The 21449-nt window shown below is 39.4% G+C and overlaps 1 protein-coding gene across 1 annotated transcript in view; it reads right to left on the bottom strand.

The window, feature by feature from the left end:
• Positions 1 to 757: 757 nt before the first annotated feature.
• The window catches only part of LOC139727282 (oncoprotein-induced transcript 3 protein-like), a 36750-nt gene continuing 16058 nt past the window's right edge, over positions 758 to 21449 (bottom strand). The window contains exons 2-10 of the mRNA XM_071638237.1: positions 8591 to 8800; positions 6399 to 6608; positions 5925 to 5957; positions 4693 to 4871; positions 3921 to 4109; positions 3214 to 3431; positions 2541 to 2643; positions 1545 to 1731; positions 758 to 927 (exon numbers count right to left, since the gene is read on the bottom strand). Of these exons, the coding sequence (XP_071494338.1) occupies positions 758 to 927; positions 1545 to 1731; positions 2541 to 2643; positions 3214 to 3431; positions 3921 to 4109; positions 4693 to 4842 (1017 nt within the window). The 5' untranslated portion in view covers positions 4843 to 4871; positions 5925 to 5957; positions 6399 to 6608; positions 8591 to 8800. The remainder of the gene's footprint in view (positions 928 to 1544; positions 1732 to 2540; positions 2644 to 3213; positions 3432 to 3920; positions 4110 to 4692; positions 4872 to 5924; positions 5958 to 6398; positions 6609 to 8590; positions 8801 to 21449) is intronic.

Genomic DNA, 21449 nt, shown 5'->3' on the forward strand with positions numbered 1-21449 from the left:
ATTTATCTCTGTGATCACTCTCGAGCAAGCTTGCCTCCCTCCCGTCTCTCTTCTCTCTCCCTGTCTCTCTCTCTCTCTCTCTCTCCGTCTATATTTGCCTGATTTCGCCAAACTTTCAGAGAAAAGATAATCGTCAGGGTCTGAAGAGTCGTTCATTAGTCATTTCATTTTATTGCATTTCATTTATTTCCACTTTTCACATTAAACATGACACAAACTATACGGCTAAGCAATTAAAAAGTATTACATTAGATACAATTCAAACAAGGGGAACGTCTCGGTGAGAAATCATTGAGTGAGTATTATTTGTGATGTTGCGTTATGAAGGATGAAGGAAAGAGAGAGAGAGAGGAAGATATCAAGACGTATATTGTCTGTTTCATAGCTATCATTAATGTTTATTGGGATAAAACCTTTTAGGAGCCTACGAGTTATTCTGTCCCTCAGGAGAAAAACAGACCTGAAATATCATGCCATTCAAAACAAGATTAGACAATGATTTTAGATCGGCATCAGGGTATCACACGTTTTGGCTTTCATCAAGACCGTTAGTCATGTCGCATTTGAGTTTCTATATAGTTATCACTTATGTTATTAGCTTCGCTGTATCATCGTTTAGGCTTACATTTGCTGCTTTTCATGTTGGTGAATCATCAAACGTAAATCAAAACAAAGAATTTAGATTTAATACGTCCGCGAGCAGGAACGTTTGGTGAATATTCACCAAAGTTCTGAAACGTTGTCAATAATGATCGGACTACTCGAGGCTTGTAGGCTCAAATGCCACCTGCCGATAACCCAGGGATCCTGGACGATTACGGAATCCCCTGTTGACCACCACTACCAGGAGGGCAATAAAGGCGATGACGATACCGACTGATCCAATCGTTGCGACAGTCGCAGTGCTTGGATATCGTCCGACAGCTTCTGCGGATTAAAAGCAGACAATTCCACTTGGGACATTTTTTCCATACACCTATTTAGGCAGCATAAAATTACTTATTTTTCTTGGAGGTGGGTTCAGTGGTCTTGGTGTTGTTGAATAATGACAACATACATTTATCATATTTGCTTAGTTTCGGATATGAAAGGTTAATTAATATACAGATAGAACGACACAAGAATGAAAAAAAAGAAGAGGAGAGTATCAAATTGAAAATAAATGATCACGAATATTTCAGTAAAAGATTAAAATTCAAGCGACTGAGGGCAGCATCAGAGCGACATTGTGTGCTACGTGACGCAATACACGTTCACAGCTTATGTCGTGTCTCCGTTTGTAATCGTTGATTTTTCATTTCTAGACCTTCGTTCGCTCATTGCATTTATTGTTAGTGCTGATTTTATATGAATTTATTTATGGCATTTCCTCTCTTCTCTGTTTATATACTATACATTGTAATACTTATCTTGTTCATGGAAATGCTTGTCGTCGCCATCACATTGTTGGCATTGTTAAGTTTGCCCAATAAAGATTCTTTATTTCACTGTCCTATTTTTTATACGTTATTATCATAACATAAATCTTCAATACACCAGCATACCTGCAGCATTATTGTCGGCATGATTCGGACTGTGATCCTCGTAAAACGGCCCCAGAGAAATGGTATGAGGCGTCGACTGGGAACCTGTCCCGCCAAGTCCACGCCTTCTCCTCGACAGACAGCCCTGCAGACACCTCGAGCCCGAGTCCTCGGCGTCGCACACCAAGACGGAGCAGTGAACGAACACCTGTCCGGAAGAACGAGAAAAAAAAAGAGAAAAAAATGAGGAGAAGAAGAACGACGAGGAGGAGGAGGAGGAGGAGGAAGAGAAGGAGATAACACAATAGACACAGACTAACATTGAGACACCTATATAATGATAATGATAATAAATACATCATTTGTAATGCGCCATCGATCTAATGGTCTATTCTGAGGCACAGAAGGACATAATCATATGAGGGACAAGCAGGCGAGCAATCTACAGTTAAAGACATAAAGCCTTAGTAACAGTTCTGCCAGTTTCATTTACATTTGATTTGTTTTTGTCTGTATGGAATGTCGTCTGTTCTTCATGTTGTAATGCAGAAGTGCACAATAGACCATCAAATCAATCAATTTCGCAAGACTAATCAATGGCTCTCTGTCACTCAACAGAGAGAGAGAGAGAGAGAGAGAGAGAGAGAACCAAGAATGGTATTCTTTGCTATCCCATGATTCAATAAACAGCTTTAAAAAAAAGAATACCCGGTAGCTGTCATCATGTCATGATAACAACAGATCTGCCCTGACACACGTTTGTCAAAATATCATTGATACTTTAAAACGTGACATCAATAAATTGGTCTACTGGACTTGCCGCGTTCTGCAGATAGAGGGCAGTGTCAGGGATTGTATCATCTGCTCATTATTCATTGCTTTTTTTAAGATTTCGCTTTCTGTGTCTTGTCTTTCGATGGCTGCGGATACATTTGATGGCTACATCCCATTAAATAGATCTATGGTCCTTGGTGGTGATCGCCTGTTCTGGCACATTGCGTCGCACATTGCGCTTACCTGAGAGTAATCACCCAAGAAGGCGAAAGCATCAACTTGAAATCCTTTCAAAGTGAGGGAGCCAAGATTGTTGTAGAAACGAACTGTCTGATCCTTTGCACATCTAAGGAGGAGGAACATAAGAACGAGTATCCAAATCACCATTCAATGCGTATTAACAAGTCATGCAAAAATATGACAATTTTTGCTTCATCTACCAAAGCAATGATAATCAAGACAACCTGTTTTCATGATCGACTTCTCTTATCTTTTAAATATTATTTTGGATGTTTCGGAATATTGTCACAGTTTCGAAGATTCTTTTAACCTATTTGTATGATAATTGGTGAATTGGTTAACAAGTACAAAGGAAACACAAATTAGATACGAACTTGTGAACTCTACTCCGTCAATTCATATCCTGCATTGATTTTACACTTTTTACATTTTTTTTTTCTGGAAGTTGCATTATAGATTACACATAAATCCTCATGAAGGTCGCAAATGAAAAACGCACACAAAACAGAAGTGATCTTTATTAATGATAGTTTCTTTGTGAAAATGCGTGCAAATCCCCATGGCGTGTGCCTAGTAAGATGGCGGCGCGGCGGCTTAAATCAAAATCTCTGTTCGTACAACGTAAATGGACCGGTCCCCCCCCCCCCCCCTCCCCAAGAGAGAACAGTGATCTTACCCTTCTTCAAAGAGAACATATTTCAGGGTGTCTAGCGGGTCTGTTGAGGGCGTGGCCCAGCAGGAATCAATAAAGAGCGTCAGGCCAGAGACAGATGTGAGCTCCACACCGAAGAAGATTTCGGTACCCAGAGGTATCAGGGCCGAGTCGTTGGCCACGATGTCGAACTTTTCATCCTCATAGCGCTGCAGAGTCAACGTGAACTCTCCGAAGCCAACCTATCAATATAAATTATTAAGTATGCTAACATGACTATTTCAACGACACTGTTACATCTAATAAACAGTTAAGAAAATTCTTATTTCGCGCAAGTCGGTTTTTGGTAACAAGAGGTAACATGGCTTCAGACACATTCTGATTTACACAACGTTTCGATGGTATTACTTTTAGTGTAAGATAGATATTATATGGATATATTTTATGCAGATGCGTTCAATATTTTCTTATAACTGAGTACATAGTTATATAATTTTCCTCGATAGAAAATGAAGCAATTGTTGGCAAAGGTAGATTGTAGAGACACATTGTGGCCTTTCATGTAGGAAAAGGGGGCAACAACAATATTTTCTGTACACGAGCACTAGCCTTTTTCAAGGCCCTCTGGCTGTATGGTGAAGAGAACCCAGCCGAGTGGGGTTGCGCTCGGCTGGGCTCGCTTCGCTCGCCTGTACAACAAAATATATAAAATCTGAACTATAGAAATGCACCTCTTCAAAAGTGACCTCTCCAAGCTGCGGCGTGAACATCTCACTCAGAAGTTGTTTGCGTTCCAGAATGCACTTGACTGGAATACGTAGAAAGTGTTCCCGGGTGATCACCTGTTTAGCGTCATCGGCCTCTGGGCGTGGCCGGTAGTAAGTCACAACGTTGGAATATACCATGTCTTCGTCAAGTTGCTACAAAGTTCACAGAGGGAGAGAAAGTACGCAGGTGTCAATGATGATTATCCTCATCATTACCAGTGTAAAACGAAATTAATCCTAATGATAGTGATGTGAATGTAACTATCATAACTGAAGAAAGGAACTATCACACGGTCTCCGCACCTGTACCCGTTATGGTGATAGGGCTTTTTCAGTTGTTTCTCCATCTCTTAGAAACAAACTCCCTCTTTATATCCGAAATGCTGACAGTTTTGATAAATTTGAATCATTGCTGAAAACTTGTCCATTTTCTCAGTCCTAATTTTTTGTTAGCATAAATATATGCTGCATTTGAATTCAATATTTTTTTTGTATTGATGCGTTCAGCGCTATATAAGTGTTATCTATCATTATTATTATCATAATTAGACTCATAAAAAAAGAATGGTAAGCGACAAAAGAGTTCACAGTTCTAGTTTAAATTATTACCTGCGAATTCCTCATAGGAAAAAATCATAGTTATACCATAGTTCGAGTTCAATTTCACACTTTATTTCTTTAAATGATTGCAAAAGTCATTTAAAATGACGGTGTAAAACTTAGAATGAATACTAACCTCTTGCTTGGTACTACAAAGATCGTAGCGGGTCGTGATTGCCACATGCTCGGAATCGTGATTGTATCCCACGCACGAGTCGTCAATGAAGTGGACGTCCGTGCCGTCTTCGTCGGGGGCGAGAAGATGTCGCGACAAAATCAGCGTCATTGTTGTGCTGTCACACAGAACCTCGGCGTCTTTGAAACAAGAATGAGATGGAATTATTGACAAAGTTTGATTGTAAGTCACTTGGAAACGACAGTGTTTTACAGGCTTCTTCATTTCGATACTTTTACAGACTAATATTCACTACATAATACGCTTGTTTGACTGTGGGTTTTTCTTCTTGAATAAGCAGCAGTTGTGGATGTTATTGTGCTTAAAACAACTAAACGGAAAGTAATATGCATTGTATCATACTACCAGTTTGAGTCAAACAAATAACACAAAATTAAAACTTTTCATATCGCCCTTTTTGATATTTTCTTTTGTCTGTGAACTTTCTCAGTCGTCCAGGTAGAGTAAGGAAAAAAGAAAAAGAAAATAGATCATGGACTACATCGGTAAAGCTAGTCGACTTGACTTAATTGTGTTTTTGATGTTACGACGTTTCACGTCCTCTCCGGGACTCTTCATCAGGCCAACTAGACTGGTGGCAATTGGTTGTTGACCTGTGACAGGATCAGTTCATTTCGCAAAGCGTCGGGGATGATTTACCACGATAGTTCATAATCTTTGCCTCCTCTTTTTATTTCTTCTCTCCAAGATGTTACAGTATTTTTTATATTTTCCCTACATCTTAAATGGATCAAGCTTAACTTGAAAAAAAAGAGATGGGCCCAAGTCGCATTCCATATCTCCTCCTCTCTGCATAATACTTTATTTCCGGTCAACTCCATCGTCATAACGAGATCACTCTGGAATAAGCCTAGGCTAGAATTTAATAATAGTTGTGCGGTTGAGGAGAAATGGGAAGCAAGTGGGGGGGGGGGGGGGGGGGGGGGGGGGCTTGTTCCTTTGCGCCAGTGGGCTTCATTGTCGTGTACCGCCAACCCCTTACACCCAATTTTCTCCAAGAGTGCTTGGTCTTTGTGAAGGGCAACACTAATCCAATCTAGAGACAAGTAGTCTAAATCTATATCAATTTTAAGGAATTGACAACACAAGGATAATCGAATATTACACCATTTTATCTCATTATCCTTTTCTGAATCGTTGCAATTACTACAACGTGAATAAATGATGCTAACCTGAACTGGGGATTTCCGTGGTTGTTGAAGGCACTTCCGTTGGATTGCGTTGGGGAATCAGATAAAAAGAGAACACAACCCATGTGTTATCAAGATGATTGCGAGTAATAAATACTATAAGTCATAATGAGTAACAAATGCATATACAAATCAACGGATGATCACTGCATTGGCTAAATAAGGTGGTAGTCCAGACTTATTAAATTACATTTGATTATGGGACATTACTTCTGACTTGAACAGAGCGTGTCAAAACCTTTCTGTTTGCGGATATATGGATAGCCAATCGCAAGAAGGAAAAGTCAAGACGGACATGCATGTTCATTCATTAATTTTGCACAAAAGTTTTCCTGGACTTTAAAACTGTTATGATTCTGCAAGATTCCATTGAATAAACGTAAATCCGATACAACGTTTTGTCTTGGTGAATGCAAATGGTGCCAGTAAGGAACTTTGAAGTCATTAATCCCTCACCTCCGCATGATGGAGTAGGGTGCGGAGTCCACACGCCGTCCTGACACTCCGTGTCGCAGTTTTCCGCGCCACAGTACACGTCATCGTCTGCATTCTCACACGAAAACTGAATGACGGTTCCGTCCAGATAATATGGGATGCCGCTGTAATCGGCGTTCGGCCCGGGCTGAAATTGCACGCCGTTGTCTATGAACGGAGGCGGGCAGTAAACTGATACACGAAGAAGGGAAGAAATGTATAGAATATAAATAAAAAGCAAACGGCAGGCAAAAAGTATTAGGTGTATTCGTCAAGTTCAACACACCTAATAAACCTATTATGTTTGGAAAACTACGATTGCCTGCAGAAGAGACAAACAAGGGCTGTAACGAAAATAATTATACGATCGCTTTTGTTAACTTTATTAATGCTACATTTCAAACCAACATACAGTAAACCTCGGATAAGTCGACGTCGAGTGAGTCGAAAATCACTTAACTCGAAGCAAAATAAAAAGTCCCGATTTTCCCCTATGTATTTTCCCTAAGAAACATTTGGATAAGCCGAAGTACGAGAGTCGAATTTCGGCTGTGTCGAAGTAAAACATTCAGTCCCTTTTGTACAAAATACACGTAGTATACATCACTTGAGCCGAAGAAGATTTGTCTGGCATTCTCATGACATCTAGAGGAGAACAAAAAAATCGGCATGTTGCAGAACCCCGTCCCTGACCTGCTGCAGGTAAGCATGCACACTCACCGTACCGCTCCGCCGCACGCATGTCGAATACATACACATGTATAGTATACACACAGCACATCGATCCATTTATCCATAAACACAGCACATCCATACTTTATCCATGTCAAGCCAGAACTCCTTGGTCAACCAATCGCTGCTTTAATATTTTAGTGACAGGCCAAGTGGGCGGAGCTTGTTTGTGCGTGCCCGGCTGGCTGTATAGTTTTGTTCAATGGAGGTGGGATGGGCCTGGGAGAGTGTTTGTCTCAAGGGTAGGTTGACAGAGATGGCTACCTATATTGCACCATAGACATAACACATGCACATTGCCACATTAGCGCAGACATTCTCAAAACTACGTTTAACTACTAGTATTGATACAAATTCCATGTTCAATTAAGAACAAAATAAGAACATTATCTTCAAGAACAGACAAATTTGAATGCAAACACACACACGCACGCACGCACGCACACACACACATGCATGCAAATGTACTATAATACATGTACATAACTGTGAGTCGAAAAAAAATCGACTCTCGCGAGAGTCGAAGTTCACTTAAGTCGACGCATTTTTGTCAGTCCCGAGAGCTTCGACTCATGCGAGGTTTACTGTACTAATCTTCCCACCATCGTAATCAATATTCTTATGAATCACCTCACAATGAAATATTTATAACCTTCATGCTGTTTTTATTTTGCCTACAGTTATTTCATCTAAAGAAATGAACGAAATATGAATCAACAGATTTACAATCAAATGTTATTGTGAAAGAAAACACGAAATGAACAAACAACGCTACTGTGAATCAGCATTTTTCTTACCCTCAGTCAAACCATCTACAATCACATGTATCAATAATGTACATGTAAAATAATTGAAGCGATAACGGCAGTGCCCATCAGTCGATGAGATTTTCTGCTACAGCTATTCTCCATTATGTTCGTCTTACCAACATAACTTTACTGCTATACAGTCATTGGACCAGATCATAGCACCAACTTCACAACCGTTGAAAGGACATTGTCTTCATTCAGTCGCTTTACCTTATTGGTTATTATTTGAAGAGTTTGTTTGCAAAAAACCGATAAGTCCATTTTTGAAGATTTTGAAGTACGGTCTCTGTCATAAAGTACAAAATAATTCCTTTTAAATGATATATTGGTCACTACATATAACGGTACATTTTTCAAGTTATGGTCAAAAGAAGCAAAAATTTTCTTATTATTCTCTTTATTTTTCTTGACCTTTAATCACAAATATCTCCATTTGGCAAATATAGACTTATCGGTTTTTGCAAACAAACTCTTCATTTGAATATTATCATTATCAACCCTATTGTGTGCAACGTTTAAATCCTGTCCATAGACATTTGTGTAAAATGTGTGCACATTTGACTCAAAGAAAGGCTTACAGGACACGGTGTATGTGAATGTGTCGCATTTGTATTCTTTGAATCGCCCATTTACCTGCGCAGGACTGCGAAGTGTCGTCAAACGTCCCGTTTGAACAAGACGAATACGGATTTCCGAGAAATTCTCCAGGAATGCCGCAGGCCAGAGGGACTGTCTCACCATGGTTGAAATTCCCAGCATCATTAAAGCTCTGTTGTCGCCTTCCCGTGTCGTTGACAAGAAAGACAATGATGTCGTCGTCAAAGTCGGACCCACTGCATTGTGCTGTTGGAGAGATCGTACAGAACCAACGTTGAAAGTGGGGTTTAACTACGGAAGCCCATTCGTGCCACGCAGGATAAAACTTTCAAAGCTAACTGGCGGCCGCCAGATAATTATCGATATCAATATCGCTAAACGATAATTATCTGGCGGCCGCCACTTTATCTGGCGGCCGCCAGATAATTATCGTTTAGCGATATAGATATCGATAATTATCGTTTCGCGATATCCATATCGATAATTATCTGGCGGCCGCCAGCAAATTTTCTAGCGGCCGCCACTTAATTACGGTATCTGGCGGCCGCCAGTTAGTTCCACTGAAAATTTTATCCTGCGTGGCACGGACGGGCTTCTGTATTTAACAGTCCCATTCATAACCAATTATGTGGTGTTTCACTGATTGCGATCATAAAGCCTTCGTATTGTGTCTTGTCGCTTTATTGTATTACATGTATGTGGTACTGGATTTTTGGACTACACAGAAAATAATGTGTTTTCCTTTACCTTTTTTCGAAGTTAAGAGGTTGGAAACTGTCACTGAAGGGTTGACGCATTTATAATAATCAAAAGAAGGGTGCTGCTATGAACGTAGGGATATCACAGTATGATAAGTATGAACGATAAACCGTTATTGAAAATTGCAATACATCTCAAAAACGAGAAACGTTATGCTTTGGTTTAATTATTCTGCGATGGTTATCTTTAAATCTTAACTCCCAATAGATCTGATATGTATTTGAATGAACATGCATTATCTAGAAACAGGTACAGTGTACCTAGCTATGAAAAAAAAAAATGCAGCGGCCGCAACCAATGATCCATGGTATATTCTCTTGATCATAGTATTATAGCCTGGTCACGATAGCTGTTCCTTTCAACGTAGAAAAGTGGTACTTTTTAGTTACGTGTAAATTTCCGAAGTGTGTACGTTCAGCAAAAAGGCAGGGCGTCTTTAACGCCTTGAATTTGCACCATGTGTCCTTTTTCGTGCCAGAGCCGAACTTTCCCTTTCTTCATTCGGTTGAGTGTCTATAGAATCTCAGAATAATTGTTATAGTAAGAGAGACAGGGGCACGTAATTTTTGAAGAATTCAGAATTTAGGCACGAAATTATTTTGTCTTTAAGTATAAGACGACTACTAATGTTGGTCAGGTTGACTAGACCAGGCCCTATTTCCAAGTAGGTCCTATTATACATGTTTGAATTTATAAGGCACTCCAGAATCGTGGCTTGTACTGACAGAGAAAGAAAATGTGTTTCTTTCATCTCCTTGTATTTCAAAACGCTTTCTTTCGCCATAAATAGCTAATTTTAATTGTCACCCCGAGCAAAAAAAAAAAAAAAGGAAAAACAGATGGATAGCTCTTTGGGATCTTCAGCAAAAGCGTTTGGGGACTGGCTGTTAGTGCTTTTAGAGCGGGGACGAGATGTCCTTAAGAAATGAGCATGTATAGTAGTGCCATGTGGATTTCTATGTCATAATGTCATAATATCCACTCACAGTGCCTATATGTTATAGGTTTCTGCCCAGACCTACGCAGATTAGGGACCGCTTACCTAATGATGAAAAGACACATTGTGCAGCTATGCGGCTGCAAGTTCCAGGCATTGTACTGGGATTACGTCCGGTCAGCCGACTGGGCGGATGCAATACCTATTGTTTGTTTTAACTATGCCGAAATCAATCACTCTTTTAAATTATAACACTATTCACAGTGCAGTGATTACGATCGATCGTGGTTTTAACTCGAATTTGGGCAATGAACAAATTAAGAGGAACATAATTATCACCGCCGACCAATCAGCTTTCAGCAGTTGCCGGTGGTGGAGCTTGTGAAGTTGCAGTGCGCAACCCCAGAGCGGCTCGTGGGCCCTTTGACTTGGCGGGTCCCGGTTCTTTTAAACTTGAGGTTTGAAGATTCCAAAATCATCGGTAGGCTTTTTGCCCGTGCGGGATGAATATAGACTATACAGCTTTATCGTTAGTGTGCCTATAAAGAACTCATGCACAAGTTAATAGGCATCACAAAAGACAATTTGCTGTAATAAGAGCTTAATTTTCAAGTTCGATTGAAAAAGAGTTGTCTCCACGACTGTAACACCAATTGGTAGGGCGTGTCTTTTGTTGAGAAATAGCGCCTCTCTTGAGCACAAACTCTCACTTTTTGGAGTGTAACTAGCAAGAGCTATTGCTTGCGACAGTATGCGTTTCTGAATTAACAGCAACATTAAAGCCTATATGGTATTCTCGTTTATCCCCTCTCCCCAAGAAAAAAAAAACACATTAAAAAATACAATCCCATGGCAAAGTGAGAGAAGCAAGAAACCTTTTGCAAAGTGCGATTTTTATGGAGAGTGAAATTAATGTTTTAAGTCTCTATATCAGTGCTGAAAAAGAAAACACCAAAACGCATGTACATTATACACGGACAATATTTCTCTCTGAAATGGACTAAAGCTTACATGTTGATAGTTATTCAGAACTGCATTATGTGGGTTCTTTTAATGCAATTGTGGGTGTGGTGGGAGGTATGAGATTAATTTTGTTCTGTTTGATTTCTTTTCGGTATCATGTTGCACATATATAGAATATATATATATATATTCTTTGTTTTCTCGATTCGATCTTGATATGGATAAAGAAGACGATGGAGTTTGTAAAAGTTGTGTGGATGAGCTTTGACCAGGAATGAAAACGATCCGAAACCTGCGTTTTCTTCCCCATTAAAAATTTTTTGAGAGAGGGGGAATTTTCGTGCCTCGTATTAGATCATTGTATCATAACATTATGACATCAATTTATGTTTCAATGAATTGGTTCATCTAGCGATCTACAGCATTGAAGGGCAAAGTGAAAATGATTAGGGGGATGGTAGAAACATAGGAAGTACGACATTAAAACATTAGAGTGGGATATAACTAAAATATTATATTGATAAAGAAGTCATCAAAGAGTTTCTTTTTTACTGCATTTCTACAATAAAACGTTTAATCGATTTTGATATCAAATGTAATTGTAGTTTTTGTGTTCGTAAAAGACACTCACGCATAGCTTAGGTGGGATCACGTGGCGCTCTGGTATTGCAAGACGCCAATTTCGAGCAAGGCACTGTATCAATACAAAACTAGCGATTGTCGTTTTCTGGTTGTGGCAAACGTTTGGAATTGGATACAAAATTTGACAGAGGATGAAGAAATTAGATGAAAATGAAGAGCATGAAAATATAGCTCTGTGGTAATTTACTCCTTCCATGACTTACGGGATTTTCATAAATTTAAAATATGCGATTGTTCCATTGCGTTTCAAAGACGATAGAAGTCAGAATATTAATAGATCAAAATGATATTGAAAGAAGGAAGAAAAAAATAGCCACAAGTTACACTACCATCAGTATGACCCCATTGAGAACCCAGTGAGGAAAAGCTCTACTGTGGAGTTGAATGGCAATGAATCTTGTAAGAATTTCAGATCATAGCTGTTTCATAAGCAGCACGGTCATCGTAACCATCATTATCACAAATTATTCTTTCCCAGACCCAAAGGATTTGTTCGAAATGCATCGTATAGTTTGTTTGTCTGTTTACCTTTCATTTCATACTCACTTGGATAGAAAGGAATAGATAGAGCAACATAAAAATGGAATAAAAGCGTGAAAGAATTAGAAAGAATGGTTGATTTTCGAATACCTGGTAGACATCGGAGACAAAATGACAGATAATGAGAAAGATAATGCTCATCGAGCATTCAAGGAAAATCGTAGAAACATTTTGATACTGACGTGCCTTTAAAGAGACGATAGATATCAAAATAGGTAATTAAGAAAATATTTTATATTTACAGAGATGTTTACACATCAAGACGTATGTTAAAGACGGCTTGGAAGACTTGAGGACATTAAAAGAAGATTGAAGAGAGAAAACGATTCAGTCTCGTTTTGCACAGAAAATGGGATATTCATAAACAAAATATAAGAAGTGATTGGCAGGAAAGAAACATTCCCATGTTTCACATGATTATTTAAGAGCAATGCTACAAATTTGCAATATCAAAGCCTTTGAATATGACGTGTCTGATGTAAAGAGTTTAACTTAAGATGCGTTTCAGTTTTCCCGCCGTATGAACACTGATGAATAACGACATGTGTGGGTATAACTTCATGGCTTAATGATGAATAACAGACCTGAGCTATTGTTTGTACCTGCTGAAACGCTGCCCGGGCAGCCGGGACACTTCGCACGGGTATTGAAATCGGGACATCACTAATTTTGACAATACACGCAGGGCCGCTTTGTGTTTCGTCTCTTTAGAAATCCGTGGATCCGCCGCTCATAATGGGTCAATTGTGATGAAAGAAGCTATCTATCCACCAAACTGTCACTCAACGCAATCATCGTCCAGCCGGAACTTGACTTCCTTGGCTACGTCCATTCGGAGAAGTCTCAGATTGATCCTTTAATTGGTCTTGATGCTAAGTGTCGCAGAGCTTGATCTTTTGTCTGAAGAAATAGGCTATGAATTCTGCCAATCCAAGAGCTCTTTTAACAGACACAACAAAGCCAAGAAAAATACTTTGATTTCATTCTTATGAAAACGAGCAAATGCACCCATAAGGGAAACAACTGAGATAACAATAATCACAATGCAAGAAAAAAAAAGAATGCCTGCTCATCCCTTGCATTGTCCACAATGTCACTGGCATCTTAAAAAAATCCGTTTCTGCTAACAATCATTTAAGCCTATAAAACAGAATCTGACTATATAAAAAAAAGGTTTAAAAAAATGCTGACACATTCCTTCTTTATACACCAGCGATTGCTGAAGGAGATTTCTGTTTTGAAAAGTATACAATTATGTTGAGAAAAAAGGGATTGTCTTGATAAATTATTATAAAGCATGTTGCAACTACCACTCAGCGAAAATATGCGCCAATCCCGGGACTCTTGCAAATCTATATTTAACCATAAGATAACGGGGGAGTATGAACGAATACACGGGGGAAAGTGCTAATAATTATTACCATCTCGGATTAATGAAACAGATTTTGTTTGAAATTCTGTTGTATTCATAGAATTATTTTCTTTCTTTCATTCTGTCATTCTCTCTTTCTTTCGTTCTTTTTATTTTTTTTTTCGTTTTTAATCTTATTTCTTCTGTTATTACTATTTTATCAATGCTCGTCAGAATTTCTAATGCTTGGAGAAGGAATGAGAAACATAATATCCCACCTGACGCAATGATGCTTTGATGCAAAATAGCTGCTCTTCCAGTATGAATATTGCTGTTTTGAATGTTGCAAAATTAATGACATGATGACGTCAACAGAAATGACATTCTATATAGGCCTATTATTACAGGAGTTTGCTAAAGATTCCTGTTGGAGGAAGCTGACTGCCTCATGCGTTGGACTACGCTGGGGTTAGCAAGCTATTGAAGCTATCAAAAGCTTCAATCGTGAAATGTTCAATAGGCCTTTCGCGCGTGCCTGGTGAACACCAACAATAGCTGTTATTGCGTGACTGTACTGCTATGGAGCAGAACTTCGTCTTGTCGCCATAGCAAGAGATACGGCCAAGTAAAAAAAGAAAGTAGTTTCTCGTCCGGGTTTTTTGAGCAAGGCGATGAGGGAGGTCCTTACTATTTGATATCTTACTATTTTTTCGAGGATTGTCAAAATGAAAGTAATATGTGTTTATATGTGTGATATAAACCACTTATCATTTGAGTGATGCACCAAATCTGCGTATATTGCTGTTTATGCATGACAAGTATACCAATTTAACTACACTGTGACTGTATATTCATTCAGTCATATCAAGGGTATGGAAAAAAACACGTTTTTTCAACATAAAATATACACATTTATGCATCACTTGTTGAACCTACGAATCCAACCATTATCTCTGGAAATGCATAGCATTATTTTTGCCTTTCAACACAACACAAACTTACTGAGTTAGATCTTTTCTCATATGAAAACTTATTCGCTCAAGGATTTAAAATGCCGCAGACAGTGCTGCCAATTGTCAACCCTGTGAAACAACCACCTGATTTCCTTTTTACTGAAAGACAATACGAACCAGTTGAATACTATAATCACTATTTAAAGCCGTTCGCTGCGCACACGTGCGCTTGAGATCGGTTCTCTCCATCACTCCACGATTTTTTTTCCAGCTCCAGAAAGCATGCTATGCTGGCTGGCTGGTCCCCTCTACTATGTACAGGGAAACCCCGTTATAACGAGTTCGGTTATAACGAGGAACCGCTTATAACGAGGTGATCGCGTCGGTCCCGTTTTCCTTTGCGTGTAATGGCAGAACGAATCGGTTATAACGTGTTCGGTCATAACGAGATTCCGGTTATAACGAGGACAATTTCGCTAAATCATGATAAAGAAAAACATAAACAATTTGATCGGATATAACGAGGTCCCATTTCTTGACCAAATTGCCGCTTTCAAACACGCGACAAATGAAACATTGGAAACCGAAATCTCGCTATCCACGTCTTTTCCCGTTTTGCAGAGAACCGTTCCTTCCATGTTTTCTTCTTAATCACGCGATAAGACACAGGAACACCTTCCGATGTTCCTACTAATTATTAAACAATCATTCGGTTTTCTTTTTCGCGAGAAACGCGTGCGTGATATGAGGTCAGAGCACAGCGCAACGAGAAAAGAAAACGAGAAAAAGATAACGCATTCAAAAACTTTTCATGTAGCGACAATAAAATTTGACCAAAAATGGACAATTGGAATGCGTGTGCAACTCATCATTATATCCTTTCCAATTTTAGTTCCGACTTCCAGTTCTTTTGCTGGTTTTGAGCAAATATGAGTTTGGATGATTAAAGCCGAAATAATAAAATCATCGCCCCGATCCCGCCGGGTGACAGTAGCGTTAAAATAGTTGAGTAATGCATGTTAACCTATACTTAATCGGTGTTCAGAAAAAGAAGCAAACGCATTTATTAGTTTGAAGAGATCTGAATTTGTTCATTATCATTTAACAAATGATAATTTAAATATGAGTGTGTATGATCAAAGCAGAAATAATTAGTGAAATCATCGCGATCCTGCCAGGTGACAGTAGAGTAAAAATAGTTGAATAACGCATGTTAACCTACTTAATCGGTGCTCGGAAAAAGAAACAAACGCATGTATTAGTTTGAATAGATCTGGATGTGTTCATCATCATTTAACGAATGATAATTTAAATATGAGTGTGTATGATTAAAGCCGAAATAATGAATGAAATCATTGCGATCTCGCCGGGTGACATAGTAGCGTAAAAATTGTTGAATAACGCATGTTAACTTACTTAATCGGTGCTCGGAAATAGAAACAAACGCATTCAACAGTTCAAGAACGGATGTACAAAACGCGAAGAGATTTTCGGAAGAAAATAAAGAACGCATTTTTAATCCCTTCGAGCGCAACGATCATACAATATATAACATTACAGCCAAATGATTCATTAAAATTATCGAATTCCCGCTGGGCACCAACAGCGTAAAATACCTCGCAAGTTAGCGGTAAACAACGCGCGTATGTTACTCTGAAATCATCGCGATCTCGCCAGGTGACAGTAGCGTAAAAAAAAAAGTTGAATGACGGATGTTAACCTAAATCAGAAAAAGAAACAAACGCATTTATTAGTTTGAATAGATCTGGTACAGATTTGCTTAAACAACCTCCCACATTCAATCCTGTCACATATTTTCAAGAACGGTCGTACAAAACGCGAAGAGATTTTCGGAAGAAAATAAAGAACGCATTTTTAATCCATTTGGGCGCAACGATCATACATTGTACATGTACAGTACCAGATACAGCCGAAATGATTCATGAAATCGTCGCATTCCCGCCGGGCACCAACAGCGTAAAAATACCTAGCAAGTTACGGTAAACAAGGCCTGTATGTTACTCTACAGTATATGTTTGCCCCCATATTTGCGCTGGTGTTTAGAAAAAGCTTAACAAACAAGAATTACAATAAAGAATTAACTTATCATTTCAGCCTCTATTTCTTCATCTAATTCACAAATAATCTCCCTTTATTCTCTCAATAATAACGCTCAATAATTGTGTAATAATAACGCAAAGGATATGTTTAAGTTTCATGGATGGGTATATGACGTCATGCTTATGTTTGTTTTTGTTTGTTTGTTTGTTTGTTTGTTTGTTTGTTTGTTTTTAAATGAGTATGGTTATAACGAGGTACCGGTTATAACGAGGTAATATCGCCGGTCCCACGGATCTCGTAATAACGGGGTTTGTGGTTACATTGCGCAATCAATCTAGCAGCACACGAAGCGGGCAACAGCACGAGAGAAATGTACAGAAGGTGCTCAACGTCCTGTCTACATCACGACGTACCGAGTGCGCTGTACATCACAGCCCAGGCCCGCCGCCCATCCACCTACAGTTCAACTGCCTTGTGGGTCATTCCTTCTTGCCGAGCTCGCAGTGTGAAATGCATGCGTTGTTACATACGCACTACAGAAGCTACAGCTGTACTACAGCTAAGTAGAGGACGCAAGGCATAATTAGAAATAAGACATCACGATTGGTAGGTGAATTGTTGATTTTTTTTTTTCGGCGGCCGAAAAAATAGTAAATATCAAAAAAGTCGATGCGGCAACTGAAAATCGATGCGGGCGGGGAGCGGGCTGGGACGAGAATTATGAATTTCTTGGTATTTTCAGCGCCATTTTGAAAATAGTAAATAGTAAAAAAATCGATGCGGCGGCCAAAATCGATGCGCGCGAGGACGAGAAACTGGTTTCTTTTTTTACTTGGCCTAATCTGTACGCCCCATCAGTTGAGAGAGATCAAAAGTTCCGTCCAGACAGCTCTCGCAAGCCCAATAGATTAGTAGACGACCTATAATGCGCGTGCGTAAGCGGTCGTTTTATTGTTGTTTATTATGTGTTTTGTCCTTATCGTTGGTGTTGGCGTCGTTGGAGACAGACAAAAGCCGCTCCCGTCTTAATTACCCATCCTATCTCATTTCAAAGAGAATCCTTTTATTCACTTGCCTGAAGTGGTCAAATGTACCCTCACCAACTTTAAAGCCGCCAGAGAGCCTTTTCTTCTATACATGGCGTGGGAAGCATGGATGCAAAGAGTCACTACATAAAGATGTAAATGGGCATAAGGAGACAAGGTTTTGTGACTTCATGGTAGAATGGTTTATTCAAACTACTAAAACTACCACCCATTGAAGCAGGGCCCACTTTAAGATCTGCAGATGGTGTAGCCCCTGAATGTAAAGTAATTCACAAGATGAACCGACAAATTGCTGATAATGCCGTAACAAGGGCGGATCCAGGAATTCCGTAAAGGGGAGGCGCTTTTGCAAAATTAGTTGGGGGAGGGGGGGGGGGAGCTCACCCCCCATTTTTTTTTTTTCTTTTTAGTCGTGTTGTTTTAACCAGAAATAAAGAGGGGCGCGCGTCCGGTGCGTCCCCTCTGGATCCTCCACTGCTTAATGCGTTGTATTTCGTTCCGTGTATTCCCAAGAAGCAAATTTGTCATAACTGTTTGCTTAGCTCGAAGGTTTGAATTGTTTTGCTAAGACTTACAAAGAATCATCCAAATTCATTTACTTTGATATGTAACCATTCATTGTATTTGTCTATCGGTACTGATATCGTGCATGCGCTTTTGTATTACACGTACCAATATAACGCACTTCGATACCTTCAGGTACAAGATTGAAAATTATCGAATTCTCTTCCTCGATATACATCAGCATCTAAAGAAAAAAAAATCCATTGAAATATCTTATTATTCCCATAGATTTCCTGGACAGATAATTTTTGCAAGCAAATTGATAGACTAGTTCTTTGCTTTAAATTCAGGATTTACATCATTTGCCATTTTGTACAGTAAGCCAAGAAACCCCCAAAATGATCAGTCAGAATTGCCCCGTATCAGGTGTGAAATTGTAAAAATAAAAGAAACACACGTTTACATGAAAGCCTATCAAGATGAGATATGATTCATCCAAAAATACACGACAAGTTACAAGCGTAAGGATCCACATCTCAACTTTGACGAAATTACAATCACAAACACTTTTCGTTACGGCAATGTGTATGCAGTATGTATTGCTTGATCAAATTTTTAAGATGATTATTCCCCGAAGCGTTTGGGCAATAGCGAATCATTTAAAAGCTCATGGAGCGCAAACTAATAGTCCTTTAAGTTATTATGATGGACTTGGGATGTAGGGTTCGTGCATATTTTACTGATGGAGAATGTACCTCTTTTGCGGCAATTACGGGCCAATATCACAATAGTGCATGGTACAATTTTAGTGTACCGCTGGCTGTAAACGGGAATTATAGGAAACTAAACCACGCTCTCTCATTGGAGCGGTTTAATTCTTTATTGTAGGTACCGGCTGACTGACGAGAATTGCCGAAGTAAAAAGATTGAATAAGATACAATAGACAGGATGTGGGACCTGAATAGGGTGTACGCGCGAAGCTTTGATCTCAGCGGGCCTATTGTGCTACCAAGGAGGTACTCGAGCCTCACCTCGTACCTCATTGGTGCCACTCGGAGAGCCAATTACAGTGTGCTAATTATATCGTCTGCTTCACTTCCTGTTCTGATGGTATATATAACGAGGGCCTTAGAGGAGCAGAACAAACTAGTTTTTATCTACCCACGACATCTACACACGATATCTTCGAATTCTTCGCCTTCAACGATGGATAATTGGCCCCCAGCCATCCGAGAACTTCTCAAGACCCGTCCGAAAGTGGACCTCAGCTGGCTTGACGTGGAACCCAAGCCGAGGAAGAGACGTCAGCCTCGAGAAGTTCGCCGCTCTCGACCCGGGCGACCCCCTGTCCATGAAGAATTTCCCGAGCTGGTGCCTACTGCAGAGAAGTTCATCGACAGCTACTGCCACAAAGAGCATCGTCGTCAAGAAGAGGGAGGCTGCTGGTGCTTGCCGTCCGTGCCCATGATCAGGGACCACCTGCTAACGTCTGTCCCTGGTCTTCGCGATAAGTTTCCCAAGCTTGGTGAGATGCGATCATAGACGTATTTGTACTCACAGCATTATTCTGTTTAATACATTGCGTGTGTGGGTTTTTTTTTTTTTCAGGATGATTAACTAAATAAGACGCCGATATTGCATCGCATTCAAATTTTGCTTAGTCAGAAGAAATCGTAAAGCAATTTAGTTAAAATTTGAGCAAGGGAAAAACGCCAAGTTCCAAAATCTGTTTGACAGAATGGCCTGGGTACGGGGTAAAGGGAAGGTACCGGAGGGGGTGACAAAATGTTTGGTGTACCTGATACTACTTTATGGTGTTTTAGTGCTACAGTGACTAAAGCTAATTTTGATTATGTTCCATTCTATTTCCAGATACCAGCACCATTGCCAGGATGATGCTACCCCCGAACAGAGGCGTTCGAGCAGCAGCGAGGTACAAGTCCCTCATCAAGGCACGCATTTCGCGCAAGGCCGCCGATGAGTCGAGAAGATTCAGTCAGTGCGAGCGCCTACCCCAGTTTGCCCACAAGGAACCCGGAAGCTGCCGTGATCTTGGATCGCCGGAGGAGAGGCTGCATCGAGTTTGAATCGATGATGATATCACAAACCCAACGGCTCTTTTCAGAGCCACCACAAATTCAAGAAAGAATACCCCGTATGTAACAAAAGACATGAAAGCAAACGCATTTGAACATAAGTGTGTACAAAATGATATTATACAGGACACCAAAAATAACATCTCAACACTCAAACATGAATATGTACATTCCCCTGTCCTTGCTTTTGATCCCCGCTATTGTCTTAGTTGATAAATAAGAATGTTAATACATAATGTGAATGGAAATAGTATAGGTACAAACGCGATAAACGAAATGCCGCAAATGAGAGAGAAAAAAGCTTTCTTTCGATGTACAAAAACATTTTGCAATAATATACAATGAGATTTTCGTTTCAATAACCATGATATTAGTATTTTCAAAAATCACTTCAAAACTTAGTTCTTTTTCTTGACAGCATTTTAGATGTGTTTCAAAATTGACTTGGGCTAGCCTTACAAAGAGACCTTATTGAATTCTAGCTTTAATTTTGCATTTTCCAATAGAGTTTTAACTTGCTTATCTCTCTTTTAACTGTTTAATGAAATAAATGAAAAGAAAGTAGACAGAACGAATGAACATTGAATGGAAGGAAGAAGAATGTGGGACGCAATGGGCTCCATTTACTCAGAAAAAAAACCTGTAACCCAATCAGGACAATTAGCCCCACTGTGGAGCTGAGTGATGATATATCTTGTAATCCACTTTCTTCTATCCAAGGATTTGTTTAAAAGACAAATGTGCGTGTTCTTTTGATATCTATTTAAGTAAAAGGAAGAAAGAAAGAGATGTGAGCTGAATGAATTAAAAGTAAGGAATTTTTCAGATTGAATATGCACAAATTGAGAGAAAGAAAATGCACCTCGAACTTTTTTGTCAAAACAGTGCAACATGTGGTCTGTGAAAGGGAAGATAGACATATATCATATAGTAGGCACGATCCAAAAATTCTCTCCTGTTTATTGATTCATCAAGACGTATACTAAGCATTCGGGAGACGGTTGGAAATTTGATTACAAAAAGGAGATAGGAGATAGAAAAT

Source organism: Diadema antillarum, unplaced genomic scaffold, assembly GCF_040938485.1.
Source record: "Diadema antillarum isolate AM-2024a unplaced genomic scaffold, OU_Dant_1.0 seq00000124_RagTag, whole genome shotgun sequence".
Lineage (NCBI taxonomy): Eukaryota > Metazoa > Echinodermata > Echinoidea > Diadematoida > Diadematidae > Diadema > Diadema antillarum.